The following is a 16,473-nucleotide window of genomic DNA, read 5'->3' on the forward strand; positions in this document are numbered from 1 at the left end:
TATTTAGGGACACATCCCAGATCTGTTGGTGCAGTCTTGCCAACTCCTATGGTTATTGTTACGCCAGCACAAACAGATCTGGGACCAGGTTACCATGACACTTTACCGCAGGAAAACCCATTAGTCTGGGAATGTAATGTTTGTTGTTACTATAAAAACAGTATTGCTGTTTTAGACCCATAAAGTAGCTAAATCCGTACACACTTACGTAACCATGGTCACGGGAAGTAGGGCGTCGGTGTCTCAGTGCTGGAAAAATATATTTGCCCATGCTGCAGATGGCTATATCGGATCACTAATACAGAACTATTAAAGGCTCAGTGCACTACTTTGGTGCAAAAATAATTATTTTAACATAAAACGTGTGTAACTATTACTGTGTAACAGGAGCAGCAGCTGGTGTGTGTGATTGAACTGGCTTTCATACTGCTAGCAAGCATGACGACGAAAACAGCAGTTTATTTGAAAAACTACCAGTCGTTCAATCTTCTCAGTGTAACAGTTGGGGATAAAGGGACAATTCTCATCCCTGGATTGAGGTACATTTTCCGAGCTTTATCTTGCCGGCTCCACTCTGTGTCTTAACTACACCGGAGGCCTGTCAGACCCTAGTGCAGCTGTAAACAAGCGGGTCAGACCTGCTGGCTAGGTTACACTCCCGATGTAATCAACAGCAAAACCAAATCAAAAATCAAATCAAATTGGTCACATACACATGGTTAGCAGATGTTAATGCGAGTGTAGCGAAATGCTTGTGCTTCTAGTTCCGACAATGCAGTAATAACCAACAAGTAATCTAACTAACAATTCTAAAACGACTGTCTTATACACAGTGTAAGGGGATAAAGAATATGTACATAAGGATATATGAATGAGTGATGGTACAGGCCAACATAGGCAAGATACAGTAGATGGTATCGAGTACAGTATATACATATGAGATGAGTATGTAAACAAAGTGGCATAGTTAAAGTGGCTAGTGATACATGTATTACATAAGGATGCAGTAGATTATATAGAGTACAGTATATACGTATGCATATGAGATGAATAATGTAGGGTAAGTAACATTATATAAGGTAGCAGCAACCTATGTGGTTCACCACCGTTTCCATTTTATAATACAGGTCGTGGTCTATAGCAGGTAGTAATGTACAGTATGTTCACTGAAGTAGGTCTGCGTTATTGGTGGAGGGCCTTGTAACTGGCAGAAGTGCAATGCACCCCCGTTTTGTTGAAAACATGTAGAGGTGCATTTTGCATCACACCTGCAACCAATCACAGCACACAAGCAACTCATTCAAACCAATAGCAAAGCTAACCATAACCTCATAACTAATACATAATTAATACCATAACCCAGGGCTCTCTAACCCTGTTCCTGGAGATCTACCCTCCTGTAGGTTTTAACTCCAACCCTGTTCCTGGAGACCCTCCTGTAGGTTTTAACTCCAACCCTGTTCCCGGAGAGCTACCCTCCTGTAGGTTAACTCCAACCCTGTTCCTGGAGACCCTCCTGTAGGTTTTAACTCCAACCCTGTTCCCGGAGAGCTACCCTCCTGTAGGTTTTAACTCCAACCCAAGATGTAACTAACTTGATTCAGTTTATCAACCAGCTAATTATTAGGATCAGGTGTGCTAGATTAGGGTTGGAGTGAAAACCTGCAGGACAGTAGCTCTCCAGGAACAGGGTTGGAGAGATCATTACAATCCCTAACACATGGGTATTCAATTCTTACACTGTAAGGTCTAGAGCATCCTGGTTTTCTGTTCTACCTGGTAAATAATTACACCCACCTGGTCTAAATCAGTCCCCAGTGGAACTGGGTCCCAGGTCTAAATCAGTCCCCAGTGGAACTGGGTCCCAGGTCTAAATCAGTCCCCGGTGGAACTGGCTCCCAGGTCTAAATCAGTCCCCGGTGGAACTGGCTCCCAGGTCTAAATCAGTCCCCGGTGGAACTGGCTCCCAGGTCTAAATCAGTCCCCGGTGGAACTGGCTCCCAGGTCTAAATCAGTCCCCGGTGGAACTGGCTCCCAGGTCTAAATCAGTCCCCGGTGGAACTGGCTCCCAGGTCTAAATCAGTCCCCGGTGGAACTGGCTCCCAGGTCTAAATCAGTCCCCGGTGGAACTGGCTCCCAGGTCTAAATCAGTCCTCGTAGGAACTGGCTCCCAGGTCTAAATCAGTCCTCGTAGGAACTGGCTCCCAGGTCTAAATCAGTCCTCGTAGGAACTGGCTCCCAGGTCTAAATCAGTCCCCAGTGGAACTGGCTCCCAGGTCTAAATCAGTCCCCAGTGGAACTGGCTCCCAGGTCTAAATCAGTCCCCAGTGGAACTGGCTCCCAGGTCTAAATCAGTCCCCAGTGGAACTGGCTCCCAGGTCTAAATCAGTCCCCAGTGGAACTGGCTCCCAGGTCTAAATCAGTCCCCAGTGGAACTGGCTCCCAGGTCTAAATCAGTCCCCAGTGGAACTGGCTCCCAGGTCTAAATCAGTCCCCAGTGGAACTGGCTCCCAGGTCTACCATCCAGCCACTTTACACAACCAGCTACCATCCAGCCACACTTCACAACCAGCTACTATCCAGCCACAGTACACAACCAGCTACCATCCAGCCACACTACACAACCAGCTACCATCCAGCCACAGTACACAACCAGCTACCATCCAGCCACAGTACACAACCAGCTACCATCCAGCCACACTACACAACCAGCTACAATCCAGCTACACAACCAGCTACCATCCAGCCACTTTACACAACCAGCTACCATCCAGCCACACTTCACAACCAGCTACCGTCCAGCCGAAACTACACAACCAGCTACCATCCAGCCACACTACACAACCAGCTACCATCCAGCCACAGTACACAACCAGCTACCATCCAGCCACAGTACACAACCAGCTACCATCCAGCTACACAACCAGCTACCATCCAGCCACTTTACACAACCAGCTACCATCCAGCCACTTTACACAACCAGCTACCATCCAGCCACACTTTACACAACAAGCTACCGTCCAGCCGAAACTACACAACCAGCTACCGTCCAGCCGAAACTACACAACCAGCTACCGTCCAGCCGAAACTACACAACCAGCTACTATCCAGCCACAGTACACAACCAGCTACCATCCAGCCACAGTACACAACCAGCTACCATCCAGCCACACTACACAACCAGCTACCATCCAGCTACACAACCAGCTACCATCCAGCCACTTTACACAACCAGCTACCGTCCAGCCACACTACACAACCAGCTACTATCCAGCCACAGTACACAACCAGCTACCATCCAGCCACACTACACAACCAGCTACCATCCAGCCACACTACATAACCAGCTACCATCCAGCTACACAACCAGCTACCATCCAGCCACACTACACAACCAGCTACCATCCAGCTACACAAACAGCTACCATCCAGCCACACTTCACAACCAGCGACCATCATGCTACACAACCAGCTACACAACCAGCTACCATCCCGCTACACAACCAGCTACTATCCAGCCACACTACACAACCAGCCACCATCCAGCCACACTACACAACCAGCTACCATCCAGCCACACTACACAACCAGCTACTATCCAGCCACACTACACAACCAGCTACCATCCAGCCACACTACACAACCAGCTACCATCCAGCCACACTACACAACCAGCTACCATCCAGCTACACAACCAGCTACCATCCAGCCACACTACACAACCAGCTACCATCCAGCCACACTACATAACCAGCTACCATCCAGCTACACAACCAGCCACACTACACAACCAGCTACCATCCAGCTACACAAACAGCTACCATCCAGCCACACTTCACAACCAGCGACCATCATGCTACACAACCAGCTACCATCCAGCTACACAACCAGCTACCATCCCGCTACACAACCAGCTACTATCCAGCCACACTACACAACCAGCCACCATCCAGCCACACTACACAACCAGCTACCATCCAGCCACACTACACAACCAGCTACCATCCAGCCACAGTACACAACCAGCTACCATCCAGCCACACTTCACAACCAGCTACCATCCAGCCACACTACGCAACCAGCTACCGTCCAGCCACACTACACAACCAACTACCGTCCAGCCACACTACACAAACAGCTACCATCCAGCCACACTACACAACCAGCTACCATCCAGCCACACTACACAAACAACTACCATCCAGCCACACAACCAGCTACCATCCAGCCACACTAGACAACCAGCTACTATCCAGCCACATTACACAACCAGCAACCATCCAGCTACACAACCAGCTACCATCCAGCTACACAACCAGCTACCATCCAGCTACACAACCAGCTACCATCCAGCTACACAACCAGCTACCATCCAGCCATGCTACCGTCCAGCCAAAACTACAGAACCAGCTACCATCCAGCCACACTACACAACCAGCTACTATCCACCCACTCTTCAACCCCAGCTACCGTCCAGCCGAAACTACACAACCAGCTACCATCCAGCCACACTACACAACCAGCTACCATCCAGCCACACTACGCAACCAGCTACCGTCCAGCCACACTACGCAACCAGCTACCGTCCAGCCACACTACGCAACCAGCTACCGTCCAGCCACACTACGCAACCAGCTACCGTCCAGCCACACTACGCAACCAGCTACCGTCCAGCCACACTACGCAACCAGCTACCGTCCAGCCACACTACGCAACCAGCTACCGTCCAGCCACACTACACAACCAGCTACCATCCAGCCACACTAGACAACCAGCTACTATCCAGCCACATTACACAACCAGCAACCATTCAGCTACACAACCAGCTAACATCCAGCTACACAACCAGCTACCATCCAGCTACACAACCAGCTACCATCCAGCTACACAACCAGCTACCATCCAGCTACATAACCAGCTACCATCCAGCTACACAACCAAATCAAATCAAATGTATTTATATAGCCCTTCGTACATCAGCTGATATCTCAAAGTGCTGTACAGAAACCCAGCCTAAAACCCCAAACAGCAAGCAATGCAGGTGTAGAAGCACGGTAGCTAGGAAAAACTCCCTAGAAAGGCCAAAACCTAGGAAGAAACCTAGAGAGGAACCAGGCTATGTGGGGTGACCAGTCCTCTTCTGGCTGTGCCGGGTGGAGATTATAACAGAACATGGCCAAGATGTTCAAATGTTCATAAATGACCAGCATGGTCCAATAATAACATGGCAGAACAGTTGAAACTGGAGCAGCAGCACAGTCAGGTGGACTGGGGACAGCAAGGAGTCATCATGTCAGGTAGTCCTGGGGCACGGTCCTAGGGCTCAGGTCAGTTGAAACTGGAGCAGCAGCACAGCCAGGCGGACTGGGGACAGCAAGGAGTCATCATGTCAGGTAGTCCTGGGGCATGGTCCTAGGGCTCAGGTCCTCCGAGAGAGAGAAAGAAAGAGAGAAAGAGTGAATTAGAGAAAGCATACTTAAATGATCATTGATGCCCCACGAGGTGAGATCTTGCATGGAGCCCCAGACCGAGGGTGATTGACCGTCATCTTGAATTTCTTCCATTTTCTAATAATTGCGCCAACAGTTGTTGCCTTCTCACCTAGCTGATTGCATATTGTCCTGTAGCCCATCCCAGCCGTGTGCAGGTCTACAATTTTATCCCTGATGTCCTTACACAGCTGTCTGGTGTTGGCCATTGTGGAGAGGTTTGAGTCTGTTTGATTGAGTGTGTGGACAGGTGTCTTTTATACAGGTAACGAGTTCAAACAGGTGCAGTTAATACAGGTAATGAATGAGTGGATAACAGGAGGGATTCTTAAAGAAAAACTAACAAGTCTGTGAGAGACGGAATTCTTACTGGTTGGTAGGTGATCAAATACTTATTGCATGCAATACAATGCTAATTAATTACTTAAAAATCATACAATGTGATTTTCTTGATTTTTGTTTTAGATTCCGTCTCTCACAGTTGAAGTGTACCTATGATAAAAATTACAGACCTCTACATGCTTTGTAAGTAGGAAAACCTGCAAAATCGTCAGTGTATCAAGTACTTGTTCTCCCCACTGTACATGTAGTTATTACCAAGCATGAGTTCCCCACATTGTAGCCTGTACATTTAATATATTCCCTGATCTTGAATTCTACCTCAAAAAGTTGAAAATTAGACTCCCCCCTAGCTGATCATTATCTGCAGCCGGCTAAGATTGTAGTGAACATTTCAAACAATACTTTTCGAATTGGCCCTGAATTGGCCCTGAATTGTCCCTGAATTGGCCCTGAATTGGCCCGGATTTTGGCCCTGAATTGGCCCTGAATTGGCCCCGATTTTGGCCCTGAATTGGCCCTGAATTGGCCCTGAATTGGCCGGCCGGGAGAGCTCATTGTCAACAAGGGCAGAGCACATGCATTTTAAAGGTAATTTAGGCTTGAGCCAAAATCTTCCGCATTTGCGTAATGGAAATTGCATTTTAAAAAGTGCAGACAGTAGCCTATAGCCTACAGTGTGTTTGCCCACAATGCGCCTTTGATTGTTTACTGGCCTCAGCAGGCTACGTTTATGAATGATTTTGCCTATAGGCCTGGGAGTGGTTTCAGTGACAGATAAAATAAGAACACTCAAGGCTTAAAGTCAAACTGTTGTTGCCGTTGAAGATATATAGCCTAACACGAAAGTAGGTAAGTTGTTATTTATTTGAATGATTAATGATTAATGTAAATTAGAAGACTAGATTATTAGTAGCCTAGTACGGTCTACAGTAGAATAATGGGCTAAATGAAAAACAATGTGTTAGCTTCCTAAGTGGTCTGAATTTGGAAATGTAGAACTGCGTCAGTGAAGACGTATTGTCCATAGACATATGCCTATTGTCAATATAATTGTGTTATGCTATGTTATGTGTTATGTTTTTCTTTCAGTAATAAACTGTCATTTTCAACAAAGTCATTTTACATGAAGACTGATGGTTTTACGATAAATGTCCTATTCCTGAAACAAAGCAGGAAAGCTGTCAGTTTAAAACAACTTTTAACCAAAATGCAATGACATGGCTCAGGGTTTTGTTGATTTCACTTTGAATTCACGTTAGTTGAGAAGTTATTTCCTTAAGTCCACCAACAGCAGTCAACATAGTGACAAATCAAATGTTTCAAATGTCAATAGCTCTTTAACCATTACTCCTAAAACGTTCAAAACTGGTTCTAGCTAACCTGATAGCATAGACACATATTGCACAAACTTTTTTTGTCGATTTACATCTCACACTATTTTAAATTCTTTTTTTACATTAGAATTTCAATAGATCCTTGGTCATGTGACCTACCGACCTCAAACAAGGTTCAGAATGTCCACTGACTACCCTTCTATATTGCACACCCTTTAGTGTGTCCTTTTTCATCTCACACGATTTTACATTAATTTTGTCATCTTTAGAATTCCAATAGCTCCTTGGTCACATGACCTACTGACCTCAAACAAGGTTCAGAATGTACAGTCAGTCGACCTACACATTGCACACCCTTTAGTTTGTCTATTTTCTATTTTCCTTGTTTGAGTCCAGTGGGTCACATGACCAAAGAGCTATTGAAATTCAAATGTAAAACAAGTTTGTATTTTGTTTATGCTCACTAGCTAATTCAACAAGGATTACAAAAATGCTGCTCACATTTCTACCAGTTTATTGGCTTTGGAAAGCGAATGAATGTCCAAATCTTGAAAATAATAACTGTGCAATGTTGTGTGCAATGTTTCCAACATCATGCCACTTATTTGGAGTCTGCGGCTCAAGTGGTTTGAAAGCTTGAATATCTGTTGATATGTACTTGAGGAAGATTGATTGAATATTGAATTAATCCGATGTTCTTTTGTGTTAAAAATAGTAATATTCAAATACATCACACTACCCATTTAGTGATGACAGGAAGCATTTGAACCATAACATGCGGTGAAAGACCCCTCTAGACTTATGGTTAAAGCTATACAATCTAGACTTATGGTTAAAGCTATACAATCTGGACTTATGGTTAAAGCTATACAATCTAGACTTATGGTTAAAGCTATATAATCTGGATTTATGGTTAAAGCTATACAATCTGGACTTATGGTTAAAGCTATACAATCTGGATTTATGGTTAAAGCTATACAATCTGGACTTATGGTTAAAGCTATACAATCTAGACTTATGGTTAAAGCTATATAATCTGGATTTATGGTTAAAGCTATACAATCTGGACTTATGGTTAAAGCTATACAATCTGGTTAAAGCTATACAATCTAGACTTATGACAATTATGGTTAAAGCTATACAATCTGGACTTATGGTTAAAGCTATACAATCTAGACTTATGGTTAAAGCTATACAATTAAAGCTATACAATCTGGACTTATGGTTAAAGCTATACAATCTGGACTTATGGTTAAAGCTTAAAGCTAAATCTGCTATACAATCTACAATCTGACTTATGGTTAAAGCTATACAATCTGGACTTATGGTTAAAGCTATACAATCTGGACTTATGGTTAAAGCTATACAATCTGGACTTATGGTTAAAGCTATACAATCTGGACTTATGGTTAAAGCTATACAATCTGGACTTATGGTTAAAGCTATACAATCTAGACTTATGGTTAAAGCTATACAATCTAGACTTATGGTTAAAGCTATACAATCTAGACTTATGGTTAAAGCTATACAATCTGGACTTATGGTTAAAGCTATACAATCTGGACTTATGGTTAAAGCTATACAATCTAGACTTATGGTTAAAGCTATACAATCTAGACTTATGGTTAAAGCTATACAATCTAGACTTATGGTTAAAGCTATACAATCTGGACTTATGGTTAAAGCTATACAATCTTATGGTTAAAGCTTATGGTTGGTTAAAGCTATACAATCTGGGTTAAAGCTACTTATGGAATTATGGTTAAAGCTATACAATCTAGACTTATGGTTAAAGCTATACAATCTGGACTTATGGTTAAAGCTATACAATCTGGACTTGGTTAAAGCTGACTTATGGTTAAAGCTATACAATCTGGACTTATGGTTAAAGCTATACAATCTGGACTTATGGTTAAAGCTATACAATCTGGACTTATGGTTAAAGCTATACAATCTGGACTTATGGTTAAAGCTATACAATCTGGACTTATGGTTAAAGCTATACAATCTGGACTTATGGTTAAAGCTATACAATCTGGACTTATGGTTAAAGCTATACAATCTGGACTTATGGTTAAAGCTATACAATCTGGACTTATGGTTAAAGCTATACAATCTAGACTTATGGTTAAAGCTATACAATCTGGACTTATGGTTAAAGCTATACAATCTGGACTTATGGTTAAAGCTATACAATCTGGACTTATGGTTAAAGCTATACAATCTGGACTTATGGTTAAAGCTATACAATCTGACTTATGGTTAAAGCTATACAATCTGGACTTATGGTTAAAGCTATACAATCTGGACTTATGGTTAAAGCTATACAATCTGGACTTATGGTTAAAGCTATACAATCTGGACTTATGGTTAAAGCTATACAATCTGGACTTATGGTTAAAGCTATACAATCTGGACTTATGGTTAAAGCTATACAATCTGGACTTATGGTTAAAGCTATACAAAAGCTATACAATCTGGACTTATGGTTAAAGCTATACAATCTGGACTTATGGTTAAAGCTATACAATCTGGACTTATGGTTAAAGCTATACAATCTGGACTTATGGTTAAAGCTATACAATCTGGACTTATGGTTAAAGCTATACAATCTGGGTTACTTATGGTTAAAGCTATACAATCTAGACTTATGGTTAAAGCTATACAATCTAGACTTATGGTTAAAGCTATACAATCTAGACTTATGGTTAAAGCTATACAATCTGGGTTAAAGCTTATGGTTAAAGCTATACAATCTGGACTTATGGTTAAAGCTATACAATCTGACTTATGGTTAAAGCTTATGGTTAAAGCTATACAATCTGGGTTAAAGCTTACAATCTGGTTATGGTTAAGCTATACAATCTGGACTTATGGTTAAAGCTATACAATCTGGACTTATGGTTAAAGCTATACAATCTGACTTATGGTTAAAGCTTATCTGGTTATGGTTAAAGCTATACAATCTGGACTTATGGTTAAAGCTATACAATCTGGACTTATGGTTAAAGCTATACAATCTGACTTATGGTTAAAGCTTATGGTTATGGTTAAAGCTATACAATCTAGACTTATGGTTAAAGCTATACAATCTGGACTTATGGTTAAAGCTATACAATCTAGACTTATGGTTAAAGCTATACAATCTAGACTTATGGTTAAAGCTATACAATCTAGACTTATGGTTAAAGCTATACAATCTAGACTTATGGTTAAAGCTATACAATCTAGACTTATGGTTAAAGCTTATGGTTAAAGCTATACAATCTGACTTATGGTTAAAGCTATACAATCTGGACTTATGGTTAAAGCTATACAATCTGGACTTATGGTTAAAGCTATACAATCTGGACTTATGGTTAAAGCTATACAATCTGGACTTATGGTTAAAGCTATACAATCTGGACTTATGGTTAAAGCTATACAATCTGGACTTATGGTTAAAGCTATACAATCTAGACTTATGGTTAAAGCTATACAATCTGGACTTATGGTTAAAGCTATACAATCTGGACTTATGGTTAAAGCTATACAATCTAGACTTATGGTTAAAGCTATACAATCTAGACTTATGGTTAAAGCTATACAATCTGGACTTATGGTTAAAGCTATACAATCTGGACTTATGGTTAAAGCTATACAATCTGGACTTATGGTTAAAGCTATACAATCTGGGTTAAAGCTATACAATCTGACTTATGGTTAAAGCTATACAATCTATGGTTAAAGCTATACAATCTGGACTATACAATCTGGACTTATTATGGTTAAAGCTATACAATCTGGACTTATGGTTAAAGCTATACAATCTGGACTTATGGTTAAAGCTATACAATCTGGACTTATGGTTAAAGCTATACAATCTAGACTTATGGTTAAAGCTATACAATCTAGACTTATGGTTAAAGCTATACAATCTGGTTAAAGCTTATGGTTAAAGCTATACAATCTGACTTATGGTTAAAGCTATACAATCTAGACTTATGGTTAAAGCTATACAATCTATTATGGTTAAAGCTATACAATCTGGACTTATGGTTAAAGCTATACAATCTGGACTTATGGTTAAAGCTATACAATCTGGACTTATGGTTAAAGCTATACAATCTGGACTTATGGTTAAAGCTATACAATCTAGACTTATGGTTAAAGCTATACAATCTAGACTTATGGTTAAAGCTATACAATCTGGACTTATGGTTAAAGCTATACAATCTGGACTTATGGTTAAAGCTATACAATCTGGACTTATGGTTAAAGCTATACAATCTAGACTTATGGTTAAAGCTATACAATCTAGACTTATGGTTAAAGCTATACAATCTGGACTTATGGTTAAAGCTATACAATCTGGACTTATGGTTAAAGCTATACAATCTGGACTTATGGTTAAAGCTATACAATCTGGATTTATGGTTAAAGCTATACAATCTAGACTTATGGTTAAAGCTATACAATCTAGACTTATGGTTAAAGCTATACAATCTGGACTTATGGTTAAAGCTATACAATCTAGACTTATGGTTAAAGCTATACAATCTGGATTTATGGTTAAAGCTATACAATCTGGACTTATGGTTAAAGCTATACAATCTAGACTTATGGTTAAAGCTATACAATCTAGACTTATGGTTAAAGCTATACAATCTAGAAAGCTATACTTATGGTTAAAGCTATACAATCTAGACTTATGGTTAAAGCTATACAATCTAGACTTATGGTTAAAGCTATACAATCTAGACTTATGGTTAAAGCTATACAATCTAGACTTATGGTTAAAGCTATACAATCTGGACTTATGGTTAAAGCTATACAATCTGGTTAAAGCTTATGGTTAAAGCTATACAATCTGGACTTATGGTTAAAGCTATACAATCTGGTTTATGGTTAAAGCTATACAATCTGACTTATGGTTAAAGCTATACAATCTGGACTTATGGTTAAAGCTATACAATCTGGACTTATGGTTAAAGCTATACAATCTGGACTTATGGTTAAAGCTATACAATCTGGACTTATGGTTAAAGCTATACAATCTGGACTTATGGTTAAAGCTATACAATCTAGACTTATGGTTAAAGCTATACAATCTGGACTTATGGTTAAAGCTATTTATTATGGTTAAAGCTATACAATCTAGACTTATGGTTACTTATGGTTAAAGCTATACAATCTGGATTTATGGTTAAAGCTATACAATCTGGAGACTTATGGTTAAAGCTATACAATCTAGACTTATGGTTAAAGCTATACAATCTAGACTTATGGTTAAAAGCTATACAATCTGGAGAAAGCTTATGGGTTAAAGCTATACAATCTAGACTTATGGTTAAAGCTACAATCTAGACTTATGGTTAAAGCTATACAATCTGGACTTATGGTTAAAGCTATACAATCTGGATTTATGGTTAAAGCTATACAATCTGGACTTATGGTTAAAGCTATACAATCTGGACTTATGGTTAAAGCTATACAATCTAGACTTATGGTTAAAGCTATACAATCTAGACTTATGGTTAAAGCTATACAATCTGGATTTATGGTTAAAGCTATACAATCTAGACTTATGGTTAAAGCTATACAATCTGGATTTATGGTTAAAGCTATACAATCTAGACTTATGGTTAAAGCTATACAATCTGGACTTATGGTTAAAGCTATACAATCTAGACTTATGGTTAAAGCTATACAATCTGGACTTATGGTTAAAGCTATACAATCTGGATTTATGGTTAAAGCTATACAATCTGGGATAACAACAATGTCAACTAATTATTCTTCAAGAATTAATGCAGAGATTAAAGCTTTAATAAGTTGACTTGCGTACAAGAGCTCCCGAGTTTGTACAAATCTCACCTGAACTCACCATAAAGATTTAAACACCAGACTTAAATCATTATTCAGTGCACCAATAACTGCCTGTACAGGGGATGAGATTGTAGTCATTTTACTGTATCAGTTTATCAAATGTGATGTATTTCTCTATACAGATTCAACAGTTACTCCTCCACCATGAATCTCCCAGAGAGGAGGATTGTTCTGCTTGGAAAAACCGGTACTGGGAAGAGTGCAACAGGAAACACCATCCTGGGTGGGACAAGTTTCCATTCTGAACTGAACTGGTCCTCTGTAACATGTAAAACAGAAATGAAGCAGGCAGCAGTAGATGGGAGGGATGTCCGTGTGGTTGACACTCCAGGACTGTTTGACACAACGCTTACTGCTGACGAATTAGCAAAGGAGATTGGTACGAGCATCTATGAGTCTAGCCCAGGGCCTCATGCCTTCCTCATAGTTTTACGAGTGAATGACAGGTTCACAGAGCAGGAAAAACAAGCTATTGAAACTCTAGAGAGTGTGTTTGGGTCAGGACTGGCAAAGCACTCCATCATCCTCTTCACCCATGGAGATGCTTTAGAGGGAGACAGTCTAGAGAAGCTGATTGGTGGGAACAGAGACCTCAGTAGAGTGGTAGAGCAGTGTGGGGGGAGGTACCATGTTCTCAACAATAAAGCCATAGGAAACAGAGTTCAGGTCACAGAGCTGATGGAGAAGATAGACAGAATGGTGGAGGAGATTGGAGGAATCTGCTTCACCAATGAGATATTTGCAGATGTAAAGGGATTGGGCTTCGGTGATTTTTTAAAGAAACACTGGAAATGTCTTGCTTTTTCCGCACTGCTACTTGTAATGAAATATAAAAAAATGTAGTACAACCTCAATACTGATAACGCTTTTAACGCAGCAAGTATACTCAAAACCGTTTATTGTGCATTCATTTTGTTTGGAGACATCTTTCACCACATAACAATTTATCCAAAATATACGTTTACTGTAAAATACCATGAGAACATTGATTTAATCACCAAAACACAACATAATGGAATCTTCTCGATGTAGTTTTTTTAACAGACAGTTAATCCAATAGCAATAAATGCAAGATACATGTTTATAAATTGCCTTTTGAATGTAATATGCTAGATCCTGTAGTTCCGGCCTGTTAAATATCAAACAAAAATTATACAAAATATTTTGTTTGGGGAAGTGAAAATTGCATGAATATTTTTTGTTGTTAAATCTACTTTTGAAGACTTATTTTTTCTTCTGCATTGCTCTTTATCACTGTTTTTATAACTATATTCCTTCAATGTATTATTGTTTTGATCTGTTTTATCATACACTGAACAAAAATATAAACATATAAATGTGTTGGTTCCATGTTTCATAAGCTGAAATAACAGAATCCAGATATTTTCCACACGTACAAAAACGTATTTCTCTTCAAATTTGTGAACAGATTTGTCTATGTCACTTTTAGTGAGCATTTCTCTTTTACCAAGATAATCCATCCACCTGACAGGTGTGGCATATCAAGAAGCTGATTAAACAGCATGATCATTACACAGGTGCACCTTGTGCTGGCGACAATAAAAGGACACTGAAATGTGCAGTTTTGTTACACAATGCCAAAGATTTCTCAACTTTTGAGGGACTGTCCAATTTGCATGCTGACTGCAGGAGAATGTAATGTTCATTTCTCTACCACAAGCCGCCTCCAACACCGTTTTAAAGAATTTGGCAGCATGTCTAAGCGGCCTGACAACTGTTTGCTGATGTCAACGTTATGAACAGAGCGTCCCCATGATGGTGGTGGGATTATAGTAGGGGCAGGCATACGCTATGGACAACGAACACAATTGCATTTTATTGATTGCAATGTTAATGCACAGAGATACCATGACAAAGTCCTGAAGCCCATTGTCGTGCCATTCATCCTCATGTTTCAGCATGACAATGCACGGCCTCATGTTGCAAGGATCTGTACACAATTCCTGGAAGTGGAAAATGCCCCAGTTCTTCCATGGGCTGTCTACTCACCAGACATGTCACCCATTGAGCATGTTTAGGATGCTCTGGATTGACGTGTACGACAACGTGTTCCAGTTCTTGCCAATATCCAGCAACTTCACACAGCCATTAAAGAGGAGTGGGACAAGATTCCACAATCCACAAACTGGCCACAATCAACAACCTGATCAACTCTATGTGAAGGAGATGTGACGTGCTGCATGAGGCAAATGGTGGTGACACCAGATACTGACTGGTTTACTGATCCACACCCCTACCTTTTTGTGTCCAACAGATGCATATCTTTATTACCAGACATGCAAAATGTCTTAAATGTATACTGCTCTGCTGCAGTCTGTGTTCATAGTGGGCTGCCATGTGGGTCACCTCCGCCTTCAGCTGACCATCACAGTAACCTAGAAACTCTGTCACCAGCCCAAAAACACACACCAGTCATGTCGTTAGCCAGGTGTTTCATCAGTTAGAACTAAAGGCAAAATTAGAACAACAGAAAATAGAGCTCAAGCACAAGGAAAGGGACAGAGAACATGCAGCCAGACTAGAACACAAACAAGCAGAACGTTCAGCCAGACTAGAACACAAACAAGCAGAACGTTCAGCCAGACTAGAACACAAACAAGAAGAACGTTCAGCCAGACTAGAACACAAACAAGCAGAACGTTCAGCCAGACTAGAACACAAACAAGAAGAACGTTCAGCCAGACTAGAACAAAAGAAAGAACACAAGACAGAACAAACGTTCAGCCAGACTAGAACACAAACAAGAAGAACGTTCAGCCAGACTAGAACACAAACAAGAAGAACGTTCAGCCAGACTAGAACAAAAGAAAGAACATGCATCCAGACTAGAACAAAAACAAGCAGAACGTTCAGCCAGACTAGAACACAAACAAGAACATGCATCCAGACTAGAACACAAACAAGCAGAACGTTCAGCCAGACTAGAACACAAACAAGAAGAACGTTCAGCCAGACTAGAACAAAAGCAAGAACATGCATCCAGACTAGAACAAAAACAAGCAGAACGTTCATCCAGACTAGAACACAAACAAGAACGTTCAGCCAGACTAGAACACAAACAAGCAGAACGTTCAGCCAGACTAGAACACAAACATGCAGCCAGACTAGAACAGAAACAAGAAGAACGTGCAGCCAGACTAGAACAAAAACATGCAGCCAGACTAGAACAAAAACAAGGAGAACATGCAGCCAGACTAGAACAAAAACAAGGAGAACATGCAGCCAGACTAGAACAAAAACATGCAGCCAGACTAGAACAAAAACAAGGAGAACATGCAGCCAGACTAGAACAAAAACATGCAGCCAGACTAGAACAAAAACAAGGAGAACATGCAGCCAGACTAGAACAAAAACAAGGAGAACATGCAACCAGACTAGAACAAAAACATGCAGCCAGACTAGAACAAAAACATGCAGCC

General features: G+C 40.6%; 2 protein-coding genes across 3 annotated transcripts; both read left to right on the forward strand.

The window, feature by feature from the left end:
• The first annotated feature begins 214 nt into the window (after positions 1-214).
• On the forward strand, positions 215-5,609 carry LOC127930820 (soluble scavenger receptor cysteine-rich domain-containing protein SSC5D-like). The gene is made up of 3 exons (XM_052521746.1): positions 215-227; positions 2,515-4,953; positions 5,587-5,609. The coding sequence occupies exons 1-3, from the start codon at positions 215-217 to the stop codon at positions 5,607-5,609; spliced, it is 2,475 nt and encodes an 824-aa protein (XP_052377706.1).
• Positions 5,610-6,589: 980 nt separating this feature from the next.
• Positions 6,590-14,374, forward strand: LOC118377927 (GTPase IMAP family member 9-like). 2 transcript variants are annotated; one of them, XM_035764854.2, is made up of 2 exons: positions 6,590-6,680; positions 13,156-14,374. In XM_035764854.2, the coding sequence occupies exon 2, from the start codon at positions 13,178-13,180 to the stop codon at positions 13,874-13,876; it is 699 nt and encodes a 232-aa protein (XP_035620747.1). In that variant the 5' UTR covers positions 6,590-6,680; positions 13,156-13,177; the 3' UTR covers positions 13,877-14,374. The 2 variants fall into 2 exon arrangements, with proteins under 2 accessions (XP_035620747.1, XP_035620748.1); XM_035764855.2 differs by having other exon boundaries at positions 6,590-6,676.
• The last annotated feature ends 2,099 nt before the right edge of the window (positions 14,375-16,473 follow it).

The sequence above is a fragment of the Oncorhynchus keta genome, chromosome 6, assembly GCF_023373465.1.
Source record: "Oncorhynchus keta strain PuntledgeMale-10-30-2019 chromosome 6, Oket_V2, whole genome shotgun sequence".
NCBI classification, from domain to species: Eukaryota; Metazoa; Chordata; class Actinopteri; order Salmoniformes; family Salmonidae; genus Oncorhynchus; species Oncorhynchus keta.